General features: G+C 33.3%; 2 protein-coding genes across 2 annotated transcripts in view; one reads left to right on the top strand and one right to left on the bottom strand.

The window, feature by feature from the left end:
* The first annotated feature begins 35 nt into the window (after positions 1–35).
* LOC121374304 (very-long-chain enoyl-CoA reductase-like) lies at positions 36–18,980 on the top strand. Its single transcript, XM_041501357.1, has 12 exons — positions 36–85; positions 3,565–3,615; positions 3,929–3,980; positions 7,990–8,034; positions 10,130–10,233; positions 11,974–12,086; positions 13,073–13,178; positions 13,669–13,741; positions 14,851–14,894; positions 15,613–15,670; positions 16,177–16,311; positions 16,936–18,980. The coding sequence occupies exons 1-12, from the start codon at positions 80–82 to the stop codon at positions 17,061–17,063; spliced, it is 915 nt and encodes a 304-aa protein (XP_041357291.1). The 5' UTR covers positions 36–79; the 3' UTR covers positions 17,064–18,980.
* Positions 13,798–19,273, bottom strand: part of LOC121374302 (cilia- and flagella-associated protein 57-like) — a 25,180-nt gene continuing 19,704 nt past the window's right edge. The window contains exon 21 of the mRNA XM_041501353.1: positions 13,798–13,936. The gene's annotated coding sequence lies outside the window, so the exon portion shown is untranslated. The remainder of the gene's footprint in view (positions 13,937–19,273) is intronic.

Here is a 19,273-nt window from a genome sequence, read left to right as displayed (position 1 = left end):
CAAGTGTGTAACAGTCAAGGGGGAGCAACTCGTTTCTTCGGTTGCGTCCCCTCCTTGGCAGTTCTAGTATCGTAAAGCGATGGAGGTTTGCATTAACCGTTAGCTAGCCTATTTATGCATATTATTCTTCTCTTTTGATATGTAATTTCATGAGATGTATACATTATTTAGTAATAGCAACATAGTTTTCGTAATGTTACGTTTGGTGTTTGTATCCGACATTGTCCTGCGCAACATGATCATGCATGAACACACGTCAATACAACACTCGACGACTCGTTCTAGTCTACACTGCATTTAGAATTGAGTTAAGAGTACCCAGTGCCAGTAGACCTAATATTTATCAAAAACTGTAGACATCAGTTCTGAGCAGTTGTAAATAAATTTGACTTTATAGTTTAAAGAAAAGAAGCCTATTTACTGGCATGGACGCTGCCTATGTTTATAGACCTCACATGACAATGTTAGTGACCATCCATCCATCCACCCAAGACTCCAACCATCCATATTATTTTCTTAATGGAACAAGACACCTAATATTTTTTATCATTGTAACAGGACATTTTGGTTTTAAGTTCATTGTGTTGCATGATCGAATAACCAACCAAGCACTACCAGAAATGTTGATAAAAAATATAATCTGTTTTTATATAATATATAATGTAAATTAAATATAATATATCAAGTGCCCAGGATATGTTTTAAAAGCATTATTTAAATAATTTTCAGTAGTTCTCTTGGTGATATTGATTATCTAGTTATTATCACACTGTCTGAAATTCTTGACCTCGGTTTTCAAACATTGTAATGTTTTTATCAGTTTGATGAGATAAAGTTCAATCTACACTGGCTGTTACTGTGTAGAAGTTACAGCTAAAGTTTGTTTTGTTTAATGACACCACTAGAGCACATTGATTAATGAATCATCTGCTATTGGATATCAAACATTTGGTAATTTTGACTTGTAGTCATTGGAGGAAATCCGCTAAATTATTTCCATTAGCAGCAAGGGATCTTTTGTATGCACATTCCCCAGACAGGAAATCACATAATACGGCCTTTGACCAGTTGTGATGTACTGGGTGGAACAGGAAACATGGATCCACCGATGTGATTCGATCCTGCGACACAAGTACCTCAGCCGAGAGCTCAACAGACTGAGCTAGATCCCGCCCTGGGTAGAGGTTACAGATGCTGAGTCATACATGTATACTTAGGATGTATTTACAATTTACAGGCATATATACACATTTACTTATCAGTAGAAGGAAGGAAGGATATGTTTTATTTAACGACACACTCGACACATTTTATACACCGTTATATGGCGTCGGACATATGGTTACGGACCACACAGATATATTGAGAGAGAAACCCCGCTGTTGCTACTTCATGGACTACTCTTTTCGATTAGCAGCAAGGGATCTTTTATATGCACCATCCCACAGACAGGATAGTACATACCATGGCCTTTGTTACACCAGTTGTGGAGCACTGGCTGGAATGAGAAATAGCCCAATGGCTCCACCGACTGGAATTGATCGCGCATCAGGCGAGCGCTGTCCCACTGAGCTACGTCCCACCCACCCAGCAGTTAGAATGCTGCAGTATGTAAAAAAAAAAACGTAACACAATTATTTTGTCTTTATTTTTTGTAATTATATAACAGGAATTAAATGCAATATTCTGTACTTACATTTTTTTCTGGAATTCTACTTTACATGAATGAAATAAAATAATAAATTAAAAACTAAATGCAACGTTTGATTTATTTTTGAGAATGTCATTAGAAGTTGAAGAAAGTTGGGTTAATGACATCACATTATTGTTTATATTTAAAAAAACACAAAAAATACAAACATTTTAAACTAAATTTGATGGGAAGCTGGATTGTGGCAGTTAATTGTAAACAGTATCTGTGAATAATAATTAAAAAATCAATAATAATAATAATAATAATAATAATAATAAATTTAGTGGGAAGCTTCTTTGATCCATGGAAAAACAAAATTGTGAACTTGGTAATTTTGACCTCCATGGAACACGGTACTCTTGAGTCAGGAAGGTGGGGTCAACAATTTACTCAGGTGACCATTTATGTCCATAGGCCTCTTGCTTAGAGTGGCTTCTCATTAGCATTTGCTTCCAGATTAAAATTTTAGATGCAGCTATTGTTTCCCACTCCACAAAATATATTTTGAGTCTTGCTGAACAAACAGCAAGTGAGAACAGTTTGATTTAGCAATAAGCTAGGCACCTATCAGTGGCATTGGAAGCAGTATGGCCGTACCACTTTTGGGGCAAAGCGTAGCCCAGTGGTAAAGCGCTCACTTCATTTGCGGCTGGTTTGGGATTGATCCAGCCAGTGCACCCAACTGGTACATTAAAGGCTGTGGTATGTGCTATCCTGTCTATGGGATGGTGCATATAAAAGATCCCTTGCTGCTAATCGAAAAGAGTAGCTCATGAAGTGGCGACAGCGGGTTTCCTCACTCATATCTGTGTGGTCCTTAACCATATGTCCAGTGCAATGCCATGTAACCGTAAATGTTTTTTCTCTTCCTATGGCACACATAACATAGACCGTATCATATATATTGCTTTCATGGCTGTACCAATTTTTAATTGCTACCGACACTCCTGCCTATACTTGTGTACTTGGTGCACAGTGCTTGATTCATGGTTGTATGTCTTTATTGTTCTTGACAGCGGTGTATTGCTCACAATATTAAAAAAAGCCCACCCTAAACAACATAACTTAACTTTACTGTTTTTTCACAGATTTTTACTGAGAGCCACCAAATTTTATGGTGGGCAACCACTGAAAAAAGATATTAGTATGGTCATGGCCTGGATTATTATAGATATAGATGTGGTGATCGATTATAAAAATATATAATCAATTATCACGAAAAATGTTAAGTGTAATTGTTCCTACAGTTTAGATGTTGAAATTGATGTTGGATTTTTTTTTTATTCAAGCCGTTTCTCAAAACTAGTGAATACACATTGTATAAGGGACTACGCATCATGCATTACACAATGCTTATACATAGAATCACTTCAACTTGTCAATGATTTTATTGTATAGATACAATACCCAATACACATTGCGCAATGCACATGTGGTCTTAGCATTACCATAGCCATGAAAAATGGTGTGGAAAGATCCTAGCTTAGCAGCTTGAGTGTTTACTCATTGTTTGTTTTTATTAACAGAATGAGTGTTGAAAAAATCAGTTAATTTAGACTCATTAATTCCATCAGGACAGTACCGTAATGAAGTAATATGCCAGTGTTTCTGCCCGAACGAAGGTTTTGGGTATGGCATTATGAAATTGAATATTTACAATGTGTGTGCTAAATGCAACCCTCAGAAAGAAAATGGGTTAGGTTTAGGGTTAGAGTTTAAAAAATCATAATTGTGTCAAAAGATTAACTTAAAAAAATAAAACCTGCAAAACAATTGGGTATGGTGCCTTACCCGTTTTACCCTCTGGCAGAAACCCTGTATACATTTATTAGTATAAAGAAGTTTTTTTTTTGTCTTTTTTTTTTTTTCAGGTTCAACTTTTGGACTCACGATCAGGCAAGAAGATTACAAATTTGAAAGGTGTAAGTATATATGTGTACAATATTTTCTCTTGACCACTATGCTGGTTTGTATATAGTGTTTGAAGTGTACATTTTATTGTCTTAATTGTTTAAGATTAGGCCTGAGTAAAAATAATGTTGATGTTCTGTTGAATTTATGATTTGATGCCACAGTTAATTTGATCTTTTTAAGCAGTTTTTGTAAACTGTTAAAAACTACATTTAAATACAAACAAAATTCTGTGTTTTGTGTACACTGTAATCTTATAGATTTTTCCAATACATTAGGTGGCCTTTTAACATTCTTTCCCTTTTTGTGACTTAATTTTTGCAGCTTTCTCCTACAAGTACCATTGAAGATGTCAAAAAGGCTTACTTTAAACAAAGTAAGTTAGTTGTTTAGTAATGGATGTATTATGTATGTGAATTATCCACTTTGAATATGTATAGATCTGCGTAATTACAGAGCGTTTATACTTGTACATATTTCATTACCATTTCAAGTTAAAATGAGTTATGAATGAGGAAATGCACCACTGGCATCAGACATTCTGAGTGACTGGTCACAATGAAAGCTATGTTATCCTGAGCTCACATTGGAACAAACTTTAGTTTAGCCAATTTTTTGAAAATAAATTATGTATGTGTATGTCGAGTAAAATTATTGGCATGAGTTCGATCCATACCCCCCTTTCAATAGTTAAGGTTAGTTTTAGTGTTAGGGTTAGTCTTTAGAGCCTTGCTATAGAGGGGTACGGGTCGAACACTTTCCAAATTATTAAAATGTGGTTAATTTAAGGAATACTTTATTAGGCCAAAACTAAATGTTGTAGCCACTTTGAATAAAAATTAGCAATTGGCTAATTTGGCCATGTACAGGTGAGCCCTGGATATCTGTCCTATGCTTAACGTCTAGACTTAAAGGGACTGTCCTGAGTTTCCTGCATTCTAAGATGTTTCTGACTAATAAAATCTTTTAACGTCTAAAAATATGCATTAAATATATTTTCTTGTTTAGAATATCAGTGTGTTTTTGGTCGTCTTAATATTTGTAAGAAGCCCAAACTGGATTTTGTCTTGAAATAATTTCGTATGTACGAAAACATTTTTTTTTTAGGAAATAAAATGAAATTTAACCTAATACAAATACTAGAATGATCAGAAACACATTTAAAATACAGCCACTAATATTTTATACGGAAAAAATATATTTGATATGTAATTACAGTCATTCAAAAGTCGCTGTTAGTCGATAACATCTTAAAAATTGCAACAAACTCAGGAATGTCCCTTTAAAGCCTTAATAGTCTCACAATAGCTTCTAGTTAAAGGTTGCACGCTACCATCAGTTTTACGTGTATTTTAATACAATTTCAATGTCAGAATATAGGCTGTGAAAAATAGGACAGTGTCGAAAGGACTACATGTCTGCTATTTTTAGGAAATGCATTTACTTAGTAATTTACATGCAAAAAACCAACAACATACATGTAGGTTGATCTAAAAAATGTTGAGTTATTCACCCTTATGTGAAAGCACTGCTTCATTTTGCTGTTGTATAACTGGCAGCATACCACTTTTGTAGTCAAATCAGTGGGTTATTTTAAATACTACATAGGCCAACTTACTTGTAATCATCAAAGAAGGATTTGAAAAAACATTTCAGTATTTATTTTATATTATTTGTTTTTAATGAAGAAGTATTTCCTAAGCTGGAATATATATTAAGCTGCTACATCAAGTAAAGACATGATAAATGGTGGTGTGGTGAATAACATCTGGAGACTTTGCTAAAGCCTTGAGTGTGGACTTTCAAATGTTTTTTTTATGTACATGCCCAGGACATGTCATATTTACTTAAAGGAACGCTAAAGCAAGGCTTTTGGACTGGTGTGCATATTCAATGATACATAATGCACATTATTGCTTAATATCAACAAGTATAATCGCATAGTTAATTAATAAAACGGTTAAATGTGACGGCTATTATATATAACGGGCGCAGCCATTTTGTACCATCCCAGTGAATACGCCCTCTGGCGAGCTGGTGGTTACGTAATACCTAACGTGTCACGTCAGGAATTAGTCTTCGAACTGAAGGAACAAAACATACCTGATTTTTGCAATGCATCGCAGTGTTCTTAATAATATCTATCCCAGTGACACAGCAACGTGTATATGTGGTTTATTTTTCAATACAAAATAAACCACCATTATCAAAGTGTTGAAATAACTGTATTATATTTTGAATATAAATTAACCCACGTACTGAAATAATAGTCGGAGTGTTTTCTTGTTTAATTGGTCTTTTCTTTCCGTGGCCTGTACCTGTGGGTCTTGATTGGCAGGTGTATATTTAGACGGTCCCTAGACACTGTGTCTAGACACACTAAAAAGACGTGCCTCTTTTATGAAGATCACAGGGTATTGTGTGATAACCTCAAATCGTAATGGACTTTACCAGCTTTATTACTGTAAGTAATTCTGTAAAACCCTTGATTAAGTAGACTTTCCCATCTAAAATCACAAAACTGACCAATTACGTAGTCCCAGAGAAAAGAAAATTATCACTTGGGTATCGTGAGTGGTAGTTTTTGCTCGAACGTATCCTACCAATAGGCCTAATAATATGCATTTTTTCTTTGGATTTAAAAAAACCCCAAAAAACTATAACTCCATTTCGTTATACCTGCCTCGGTGGTGTCGTGGTTAGGCCATCGGTCTACAGGCTGGTAGGTACTGGGTTCAGATCCCAGTCGAGGCATGGGATTTTTAATCCAGATATCGACTCCAAACCCTGAGTGAGTGCTCCGCAAGGCTCAATGGGTAGGTGTAAGCCACTTGCACCGACCAGTGAGCCATAACTGGTTCAACAAAGGCCATGGTTTGTGCTATCCTGCCTGTGGGAAGCGCAAATAAAAGATCCCTTGCTGCTAATCGGAAAGAGTAGCCCATGTAGTGGCGACAGCGGGTTTCCTCTCAAACTCTATGTGGTCCTTAACCATATGTCTGACACCATATAACAGTAAATAAAATGTGTTGAGTGCGTCGTTAAATAAAACATTTCTTTCTTTCTTTCCATTTCGTTATATTGATGCAAATTGAAATATATTTAGTTAAATAGTTTATTATACTATCAAGTCATTTATGTTGTTTTACAAGTCAGGTTGATGAAAGCGAAGCGCCTTGTCTTAAATTAGAGCATTTGTTTACACTGTGCATAATAGAGAAGTTGGACCTGAGCTGACGTCACTTCGCCCCAAGCTATACCACCGGTCATCACAAAAATGAAATAAAATGGCTGCCCCCAGTTAGCAGGAATAATCACGGTTTTTTATTAATTCTAAAATTACGCATTTTTCATTTGTTAAAGTGTCAGTATGTGTTGGTGGTCCGGGTATGCATCTTTCCAACACATAAGGCTCTTGTTGGAGTTTAGTCTGCCTTTAATGAGACATGGTGAAGTGGTCAGTAGTATTTAATATCAATATTTGAACCATACTAATATGCTTCATGTAATAATATTATACCCATATAAGATTATATATTAAAAAATGTTATATAGCACTCCTGTAGATGCAATTTCCTGGCACCCGGGGGACATAAATAAAGATTATTATACGTGCCCCGGGGGACATAAATAAAAATTATTATACGAGCTTATGTGTTGTACTGATATTACGAAACAGGTGTCAGGATTTTTGTATTGCTTGAGCGAGAGCGAGAGCGAGTGTAATACATGAATCCTGACATGAGTTTCGTAAAATCAGTATGACTCACATGCGAGTGTAATAATTTCTGTATTATCCATATTATTATGGTTCTTTTTTTATGAGTAACAAGGACCATCTCAAAATGTCTCGCATATTAGGCTTAGTAAAACATTAGCCTATGCTTACGGAATACAGTGTGTTGGATCAATGAACCTTCAGACTACTGAACCTTCGGACTATTGAACCTTCAGACCATTGAACCTTCGGACTATAGAGCGGTCCCCATTTGACATATATTCTTAGAAAGGAAACCTGCTACATTTTTCCATTAGTAGCAAGGGATCTTTTATATGTACCATCCCACAGACAGGACAGCACATACCATGCCCTTTGATATACCAGTCGTGGTGTTATTGGATGTAATGTATGTGAGGAAAATTTAGATTTGAATACAAATACTTTATTCTTTTTGTTTTACGAGCATGCCACTGTGGGATCATATTTGACATGGTGGACATGCTTTTTAAAATCACGAGGATGAGTCATACCAACATGGGGGTGTGCCAGTCTGTTTATGGAGTTAAAGAACACTGCAGTTGAAATACTGTACTTATTAACTGAATATTAATAGTATCTACTGTTGGGAAAACACTGCAATCGTCACTTGTGTTTCTTTTTTCAGATCCAAATCTATATCCAGACAGACAGGCTTACAGAGCTGAGCAAAGTATGTACATAATAATTGTGTGTTTATTGAGCTTCCAGCTCTGAATTTCATTTGTGATCAGATGTTTTTAGATGTTGTTTGTTCAGTTATTATGAGCTTTCATATCTTACATTTTTAATGCTTCCATTTAACATTTAAGTTTTATTGTTAGATTAGTTATATATATTTGGCATCTGATACTACACTAACAAGTTTTATTTTGTTAGATTAGTTATATATATTTGGCCTCTGATACTACACTAACAAGTTTTATTTTGTTATATTAGATATATATATATTTGGCCTCTGATATTACACTAACAAGTTTTATTTTGTTAGATTAGTTATATATATTTGGCATCTGATACTACACTGACAAGTTTTATTTTGTTAGATTAGTTATATATATTTGGCATCTGATACTACACTAACAAGTTTTATTGTTAGATTAGTTATATATATTTGGCATCTGATACTACACTAACAAGTTTTATTTTGTTAGATTAGTTATATGTATTTGGCATCTGATATTACACTAACAAGTTTTATTTTGTTAGATTAGTTATATGTATTTGGCATCTGATATTACACTAACAAGTTTTATTTTGTTAGATTAGTTATATATATTTGGCCTCTGATACTACACTAACAAGTTTTATTTTGTTAGATTAGTTATATATATTTGGCCTCTGATACTACACTAACAAGTTTTATTTTGTTAGATTAGTTATATATATTTGGCCTCTGATACTACACTAACAAGTTTTATTTTGTTAGATTAGTTATATATATTTGGCCTCTGATACTACACTAACAAGTTTTATTTTGTTAGATTAGTTATATATATTTGGCCTCTGATACTACACTAACAAGTTTTATTTTGTTAGATTAGTTATATATATTTGGCCTCTGATACTACACTAACAAGTTTTATTTTGTTAGATTAGTTATATATATTTGGCCTCTGATACTACACTAACAAGTTTTATTTTGTTAGATTAGTTATATATATTTGGCCTCTGATACTACACTAACAAGTTTTATTTTGTTAGATTAGTTATATATATTTGGCCTCTGATACTACACTAACAAGTTTTATTTTGTTAGATTAGTTATATATATTTGGCCTCTGATACTACACTAACAAGTTTTATTTTGTTATATTAGATATATATATATTTGGCCTCTGATACTACACTAACAAGTTTTATTTTGTTAGATTAGTTATATATATTTGGCCTCTGATACTACACTAACAAGTTTTATTTTGTTAGATTAGTTATATATATTTGGCCTCTGATACTACACTAACAAGTTTTATTTTGTTAGATTAGTTATATATATTTGGCCTCTGATACTACAATACAAACTATTTATTAATTCTTTTAAGCAAAGCAGAACAAATATTTTTTGTTGTACATGTATTTATGAATGAGTTGCACTCTGCTTATAGGATTGACTTCTTTTTTTCAACATAATAATAGTTTCTGGCACGAGTCCATTTGTAGATGGTTTTTCTGACACAAGTCTCAAGAAAACTCAATCATTGGAGCAAGCTATAGCGACGTTATATATTACGTGACGTCACATACTACCTTTGGTTATGGAATGATGTAATGACGTGACCGATTAACCAATGAAAATGGTGCATTACTGCCTAGGGGATGTGTCATCATCATTTCCTGTCATGCCTAGTGGCATTTAGGGTAGCAACGAAGTTCCTCCACACCGGTCTATCCCTTGCCAATCTCTCGATGGTGCCCCAACTGTGTCCTGTCTCCTTCATCTCTATTTCCACTGATCGACGCCATGTTGTTGTCGGATGTCCTCTCTTTCTTTTCCCTTCAGGGGTCCAGCGCACTGCAGTTCTGATGATAGAAGTGTCCTAGGGGACGTGTACTAAGATAGGTTTTTTTAGCACAGCTTTCTGTCACCTTTTACCGATTGATTGAACTTAAATTATTATTTTGATACTCTTTCAGTGTTTAATTTTACTAATCTGTTGATTAGAAATAAAAAAAATTAAGTATTATATGGATTCATTAATAGTGCTAGTTGTATTATTGAAATGATCCTATGGCTGTCAGATTATTTACTTTAAACAAATTTATTTCAGAGGGAAAGATATTGAAAGATACAGACACATTATCTAAAATTGGACTACAAGAATCAGGGAAGTTATATTTTAAAGATCTTGGTCTGCAAGTTGGATGGACAACAGTAAGTATTATATGTTGAGGGCCAAATGTTGCCTACCATTATATATTTTTAATATGCTGACTATAATTGCCATAGACATTTTTACCAATTTTCAGCCGCTTCTCCAGTTCCACCAGGCAGATTTTCACCAAACTTGGTACAAATGATCCTCTCATGGCTCTAACCAAGAGATGTTATTTTTCAGACCACTTTGAAATTCAAAATGGCTTCCCTGCCCTTTGACTAAGATATTTTTACTTTTCCAGTTCCATCAGGTATACATGTATTTCAACAAAATATGGTCGGAATAAACCTTTATTTGCCCTGCAAGTTTTGTTATTTTTTGGGCCATTCAAAATTCCGTATGCCCATCATGTTTCACCATGCAGATTTCAACAAAACTTTAAACAAACGATTCTTTCATGGCCATGACCAAGTGATATTTTTCATGAAAATTCAAACTAATATGGCTGCCATAGCCTCTTTTTGGCTGAGATATTTTCCACTTTTACTCAAATTCCACCATGTAGATTTCAACCAACGCTGGTACTAATGATCCTCTTATGACTCTGACCATCACCATTTTACATCTTCCTTTTTTACCTAATTATGTCTCAGTTGAAATTAGAATTCACAAAATTGAAGGCATATGCTGTGATAAAAGTGGATTATTTATTGGTTGGAGTTACAAGACATATATGCACATCTTCATTTGTTCATTTGCTATATGTCAATGTCAAATCAGTGGTCACGAAATGACCATTTGTGCTAAATCATTATTACTATGGTTCACTTTTCAGAGGATTAGTTAGTTAAATACCTACCTTTTTATTAGTATTTCTATGGTTTACATGAGCACTAAACTGGTTGCTAAGTAGATAAGTTTACCGCTGATGCATCAAAAACTGTAGCATGCATCAGCAGTAAATATTGTTAACTACGTAACCTGTTTCAGTGAGTGATACGTTTAGTGGTATATCTTACAGCTTACAGTGTTTTATCGAAACGTGTGTTGTTCAACAAAACATGCACTTATAATAATTTATACAAAATATTTTGTTTAGTCCTCGAGAACCAATGTTAACAAACAACATTTTAGGAAAATGAATATAACAATTATGATGTCTTGCAATTGTATTATTAGTTGAGCAAATGAATGGTTATAATGGTAAAATTGTTTGGATAAAAAATATAAGCTGCATTTTGAGTTTTAATAAATATATAAACAGATATCCAGAAAGATATTTATGTTAAAACATATACGGACCATATATTTTTGGCATGTATCTGTAAAGAGAGTTTTATCAGCAGATGCCATGACAATCATGTGACTTCAATAACCAGATACTAGTACAGGTGAGAACAGACAGAAATAGATTTTAAAATTAAGTTTTGTTGCAAATTACAGTCTTTGAAAATCAGAGAAAAAAGGTATTAAGAAATATGCCGTGTTTATTAGAGGGTAAAGTTCAGTCTTGCTTTCTTTGCTCGTTTTAACTTTATTTTTATGAACATTTCTGTGAATATAACAGACATTTGTTTACTGTCCCCATGCAAAAGTCAAATTCATAAAAAATATTCAAATGTACGTACTGTTGTGCATAAATGACGCAATCACCGAAACCGGGCAACAGACTATATATAAAACACATTATACAGTACTTTAATAGTATATGTTTATTTCTTTGTTCTTTTGTTCTTTTTTTTGACTAATGAGTAAACATCATGCAGTGTTTATTAATGCCAACTTTGATCTGGCAGGTATTTTTGACGGAGTATGCTGGTCCTTTGGTGATCTACCTTTCATTCTACATTCGACCAGCCATCATCTATGGAGCAGGTGCTGCCTCCCAGCCGGTGTCTAAAGCAGTTCAGTAAGGAGCACAAGATTTTAAATAACCTCTTTGTGAATATACACAGTTTCTTCCTTACTTAAATATAATAGATATGTAGATAAATATAATCTATTTTTCAGATGAAAGTTAGACAAAATGAATAATGTACTTTTAAAAATGTATAAAATATTTTAGTAGTTTTAACAAAACAGTGTTTGTATAGCTGAGTTTGATGTGGCCAGAATAGCCATGTGGCAACTACAGTTTCATCTCTCTTTATTTAAACCAAGGGTTACAATTACCATATGTTAAACATCTGATGACTGTTAATTGAACAATATGCCAAAGGTAACGTCAAACAAACATTTCTTTCTTTTCTTTTACCGACTAAATCATTTCAACATCATACTGCATATATGTTTATTGTTGATTTTACAGTGGCTGTTAGGTGTGTGTGTGTGTGTGTGTGTGTGTGTGTGTGTGTGTTAGTGCTGATTTTTGTTAGTAGTTAATCAAGCAAATTGTGTAAAAATACATCTTTATGTACATGTTCGTGTGCAGTGCTGGGTTTTAGGTGGTGAACACTCTCAACCCCCACTCAAAGCAAACATTCTTTTTTTAATCTTCTGGGGGAGCATGATCTGAACCAACCAAGAAAGTTCATTGACAACAGTCTAGATTTTATGCACATGCACGTAATATAATGCTAAATATGTGATGTTTGGTATAACACTTTTAACATTAACTTTAACATAGTTTCTTTCAAGTGGCTACATATGGAAATACAATATTTAAGAAAAGTAAATGAGACTATATTATGAAGTTGGTGACAGCATACATTGTACCTAAATTCAACTGCAAAATGACTATTAGGTCAGGACATCTCCTTTGTGAAATACTAGCAATAAGTGTATATCAAATTTTAACTATTCTCATATAAGAACCAGAAAAAAACCCAAAAACACATTCAGTGATTTATTACCCGGTATTTACTTCATCAATTTTTTTTTTTTTTTTTTTTACAGTATTGCAGCTGCATGTTGGACATTCCACTATGCAAAACGTCTTCTGGAGACTGTATTTGTACACAGGTTCTCCCACGGAACCATGCCTCTAACAAACATTTTTAAGGTAAACTTCTTTAACAGGATGTGTATATTTGGGCCGAATTTACGAAGCGTGTTTTTCTTAAACGCAGGTGTCTAACCATTGTAAATGTATTTAGTTACATGCGTGTAAGAAATAAATAGGCTTTGTAAATTTGACACATGATGTTTAGTGGCATTTTAAAATATGTTCATTAGTCCATTTTCCTGATCAGCTTTGCATTATTAAGTAATATTAATTGTAACACTGGGTTGGGAATTCTCCTCACATCAGCTGTTTTCCTCTCGTGGAACTTTGCGTTTCCTCACATTTTAGTCGTCCTTTCCTCTAAAATGTGTCAGATGGCACAGATTTTAAGCTAGGATTTGAAGAATTTCCAGGACCCCTCTAGATTTCCTCTTTTTTACAGTTCACCAATTCCCACCACTGATAACATAATCACAATTTATCTTTAATTTAGTTTTTAGCTGGGTTCAAATTTTTTGTCTTACTGTTAATATGTCCCCTTTTTCAGAATTCAGCTTACTACTGGGGCTTTGCAGCATTTGTAGCCTACTTTGTGAACCACCCATTGTATACTCCCCCAAGTAAGTTTACTCACATTATTGCTATATTCCTTTTCCTATTTCTTTATGCTTTTCTGATAATATTTAAGCTCTACCTTTCAAGCTCTTTATTTTCATCAAACTTTAGTACATATCAATGTTATGATCAAATTGTCAGATTTTTCTATTTTGTACACCATCTAACACTTCCTGGGAGTGAGATCTTGTAAACAGGATCTGTGAATAAAAGAAATTGTGAAATATAAAAGAAAGAAAAAGTAACTTTTCTCAAGAAAGCAGAAAGCAATAATCTGCTGGTAGTATACCAAGCTCTAAAACTTGTACCATCCATTCTTCAGAAACTGGTGAAATCCATATGGTAAGGGGTGGGATGTAGCTCGGTGGTACAGCGCTCGCCTGATGCGTGATTGATCTATGATCAATTCCTGTTGGTGGGCCCATGGGGCTATTTCTCGTTCCAGCCAGTGCTCCACAACTGGTGTAACAAAGGCCGTGGTATGTACTATCCTGTCTGTGGAATAGTGCATATAAAAGATCCTTTGCTGCTAATCGAAAAAGAGTAGCTCATGGAGTGGCGACAGCGGGTTTCCTCTCTCAATATCTGTATGGTCCTAACCATATGTCTGACGCCATATAACCGTAAATAAAATGTGTTGAGTGCGTCGTTAAATAAAATATTTCCTTCAATATGGTAATAGCCATTTTCAGATGGGCATTTTAGCAGTATCGGAGAACCATTCAGTTATTTAGTTTTTCAGTCTCAACAATTTATTTTCCTTTGATTTGTAAAATTTATATTTCGGGTCTAAACACTTGTCTCACTAAACTAGTTCTTGTTATGTATTAATAGTCAGTTCTGCATTAATCTTTATTATAATGGAAACCAATATTTATGATTATTATTTCTTTTTAACATAACCTAATCTCTCACTAATTGCATATTTCCCTAAATCCCGTTTGACTTGTCCAAACAACAGTTGGTGAAAGAGAGAGAAAACAATCCAAGGTTTCTATGTTTTATGGCATCACTGAGAAACTAAAAGACTAATTGAATGAAAAAAATTATGGTTTTAGAAGAACATCATGATACCAATTTATGAGAAAAACTAAACTGTTATTATTTATTTCAGTGTTTGGAGATAAGCAACTTTATGCTGGTCTTGCAGGGTTTATTGTAAGTATTAACATAGTTTGTATTTGTTACAATTTAATTGAGAGAGAAATATATTTTTAACATAGAAATGGATCCATTTTAACCAGTTTGTTTCTTTTTTATTGGACCATTGCTGTTCTGGGCATGCAATTCATGGTTAACACAGATTAGAGCAAGAGAAAATTAAAGTTGCTTTAACAACTCTACTAGATTACATTGATGTATTAATCATTGGCTATGAAATATTTGGTAATTTTGACAGTCTTTGAGAGGAAACCTGAAACATTTTTCCATTAGCAGCAAGGGATCCTTTATATGCCCCATCACACAGACAGGGTAGCACATACCACAGCCTTTGATATACCAGTCATGGTGCACTGGCGGGAATAAGAAATAGTCCAATGGGCCTACCGACTGGGATCGATCCCATTCCGACCACTCCTCAAGTGAGCACTTTAACCACTGGGCTATATCCCACCCCTGGAGCAAGAGAAAACTCACCTTTTCTATACCACAAAAATTTATAATACAATCTTAAAGAACTGAATGGAATGTTGGGAAATCCAAAAATGTCTTAAGAGCAAGTTATCATATGTCCTTTAAATACAGCCACAAGATGAGACTATGAGAGTACCTTTATTTTTGTTTATACTATTATTTAATAAAAAAAAAAAAAAAACATTCCAAAAATTCATCAGAGTTGAAGAATGATTACATTACTATTGTTTTTTGTTTTCAGTTTGCCGAGTTGGGAAATTTTTCAGTTCATGTGGCACTAAGGAATCTTCGTCCTGCAGGTAGAGTATTTTACTTTATCTTGAATGAAAATTTGACTGAAATTTAATCTATCTGAAACTCTGACCTAGTCTCCGTTAGTAGATTTTTGACGTGACCCAACACCATTTCAGTGGTGAACAATCATTCTAAATGCATTAAGCCTACTTTCAGTTAAATGCCAGCAGTGTTTCATTGGCTGTAAGAAATGTCATTTGGATATATGTGATAACATTGGCTTTGGTTACATGTTAGAAATGGGTTTTTTAACAGTGACTTGTTATTAAATCAAAAAGGTTCTTTGAAAAGATCTACTGCATTTAACTTAGAGATAATTCTTTTTAAACTCTGCTTGTGGAATTCCCAAATTTTTATATGTTACAGTGAAATTGTTTTCAACATCGGAAGCCTTTTAAAATGAACAATAAAAAGTAAAACCTAAACAGTATATTCCTGAGAAGAAAACCTTATGCAGTTGTGAGATAGTTCTTATTCATATATGCCTACTTTACCTTTTTCCCCATTTCAGGATCGAAAGAAAGGAAAATCCCATATGCTGACTCCAATCCTTTTACATGGCTGTTCAGTGTTGTGTCATGCCCCAACTATACCTACGAGGTCATGGCGTGGACCAGTTTCAGCATAATGACTCAGTGTCTGCCAGGTTTAAAAATATTAATTTAGTCCAGTCTCATTAAAAGTGCATTATCACAGTTACAAATGCCATATTTCAGTACTTTTGCTACATTTGTTTGGGATCAATAATTACAGATCAATTGATCCTACACAATGTTTGCATAATTCACTATAGAATTATGACTACACGTGCAAAACTGTGACATTACACATTTAACTGGTTGGTCTCCCTCTGTGGGTTTAATGTTTTGCATTTACCATAGTTTGACACCCGATAGCCGATGTATTTTTCATGCTTGGGTGTTGTTAAACATTCATGTATTCATTCATTCATTCCCTCTATGGGTTCTCCTATAAAATTAATGTTTCTACTACTAAATTAACTTATTTGAGTGTAATTTCTTTATCGGCATGTACATGTAGCTCAAGATACAATCTTTACATTTTAAATCAAATTTTTTGTTTTTAACACAGACCCTTTAATAGAAGTGTCTGGTTGTGTAGATTTGACTATGTAATTCTTGTGTAACAAAAAACAATTATATAATAAAGAACATTTCTCATTTTTAATCATATATAGTGAATGTCCTCATGAAATGCAAAATATCCAGGACTTTTTTTCCAACTAATATTTGTTCCCTTTTTTTTCCAGCTGGGCTCTTTACACTGGCTGGATTTGTTCAGATGACCATATGGGCCATTGGCAAACACAAGAACTATCGACGAGAATTCAGCAAGTACCCACGTGGTCGAAAATCAATCATTCCTTTTATAATTTAGACGGCTTCTTCTCGTGAATCTTTAAATAAGGCCAAGTGTCAGAGTACTGGATTAGATGAAATAATGAGTGTTTTGTGATGAAATAATAATGAGTGTTTTGTTAGTCTTCGTTCTAATAATTTTCTCATAAAATCCTTTTATGCCACAATTATATGAATAATTTTTTCTTGCAATTGGTTGTGATATACTGTAAAACAGGCACTTTTTGTGGATGGAATATTTTTTATGATTTCTTAAAATATATTTAGTTCATGGTTTATAATTTTCTCAGATATAAACATTTAAAGATTTGTTTTAACTGCTATTTATGTGTAAAAATCACCTCACTTTGGTACATACAACTGTGTCATGCAGAAAAATCTTTTTCCCTTTGTTGTGATGAGTAGTGCAATCCAATGTAATCTCAATGCAGTTTAATTAGCTTAATCTTGCTTATAAAACTTTACACTTATATTGTTGGTATAAATGTTTGGCAACAAAAATCATTTACCTCCTCCAAACATGATTATGCAAATTTGAAGAATATTGCCACTATTGATGTTACATATGTTAATTATTTTATTACTACTTTTGATTGGTCATTGTAATGCAAGCATTCTCTGGTAGTTCAAGCTCAAAATACAAATGTCAGTATATTAGTGTAATAAACTTCTGTTCTGTTCTGTTTTGTACTTTACCAAAGATTAAAGATGAACTATTATTCTGACACCAGTGCCAGCTTTGTGTTTTTATAATAAAGGTAATAATTATTTTCATCGGTATAATTTTAGTGGATAAATTTCAGTCACAAAAAATGTAAAAATTACATACTTGTGAAAAATACCCATTTTACATTAATAATCCAATATCAGTTTGTTTGTCATCAATCCTGACCATTTATGAAGTATGAATGATTTTTATAAGAATAAATGTTATAGAATTATTTTTTTAGTATTTTGTTTTATAGAATGCACACAGTATTTATTACATTTAAAAGCATAATATAATACATGTTTTATGGTGAAAATTCAACAGGTGTTGTAATAACCATCATGAAGGTTTCCAGTTCAAATTAACAGACACATTCCCAGAAAACTTATTATTCATCTCCTTCTAATTCACTTTTATATATTTTCTTGTCTTCGTGACAATCTGTTTAGATTAACTATAACGGGAAACTTAAATATTTCACTTCTGCTATCCATAAGCTGTCTTGTAAGGCCAAGTTTGTTGAGGAAGAAAAAAGTATATTTTAATATAGGTGATATTATGTTATAGTTTTGTATTATGTATAGTGGCAGATGTTTATTTTTGAAAAATAAAATCTAGAAGTGCCATAATTGTACTCCTCAGTTTCAAGGAGGGGAAAATAGCACTAATCAGGAAGGAATCACACCTCTAACATTGTTAAATGTCTCAAGTGATATTGATTCATGACTCATTTTTGTTTCAAAGACAACTAACTAATAAATAGCTTTTCTCACAGTTGAAAAAAAAAAAAAAAAGTGTCCTAAAGTAGAGGCAATGTGTTATGCTCCCCTTAAATTAAATTAATCATGATCCATCACCTAAAACAATTACAGGTTTTAGTGGTGAAGCATTTTACAGCGGTTTGTTTTTGAGATTCTGCTACGAAACTGAGCCTATCTTCGAACAAATTTTAAATTTGGAAATATTCAAGCTTAAGTATTTGTAAATTTGTATAGAAGTTTATTTGAATGATCATCTCAATTTTTCTGATTTACTGTTGTATCCATCTAAAATTTGATGAGTGTTGATATGCTGTCATCAATACTTTGCTCAATGACATTTGACATTGTTTTCTAGGGTTTGTATTATTCATATGCAAATTTGAGCATTTCACACATGAAATAACTTAAGGAAAAAACCCTGATCCTCTCTATGTCGGGTTCAAGAAATAAAGAAAAAAAATATATATATCACCGTGTTTGTTTTGCATTGTTTTTGTAACACATCTATCTTGGAATTAACTGCATGTTGTTCCACAGCAACTTCCATGTTTTGTTAAATGTTTCAAAATAATGTTTATATACCAGTATGTTGTCCTACTAAGTATTTAGCCAAGAGCTGTTAATGCAAGATTCACTGTGGAAATACTGAATATTGTGAAATAAGAATTGTCAATGATGAACCATAGTTCAACGACTTGTAGAATTTATTTTCATTCAACTTAAATGTATACAAATCGGCAAAATTTCCAATACTCATCT

This window comes from Gigantopelta aegis, chromosome 6 (genome assembly GCF_016097555.1).
Source record: "Gigantopelta aegis isolate Gae_Host chromosome 6, Gae_host_genome, whole genome shotgun sequence".
In the NCBI taxonomy this organism is placed as follows: Eukaryota; Metazoa; Mollusca; class Gastropoda; order Neomphalida; family Peltospiridae; genus Gigantopelta; species Gigantopelta aegis.
Note: the sequence above shows the minus strand (reverse complement) of the source record. Positions and strands in the feature narration are given on the sequence as shown.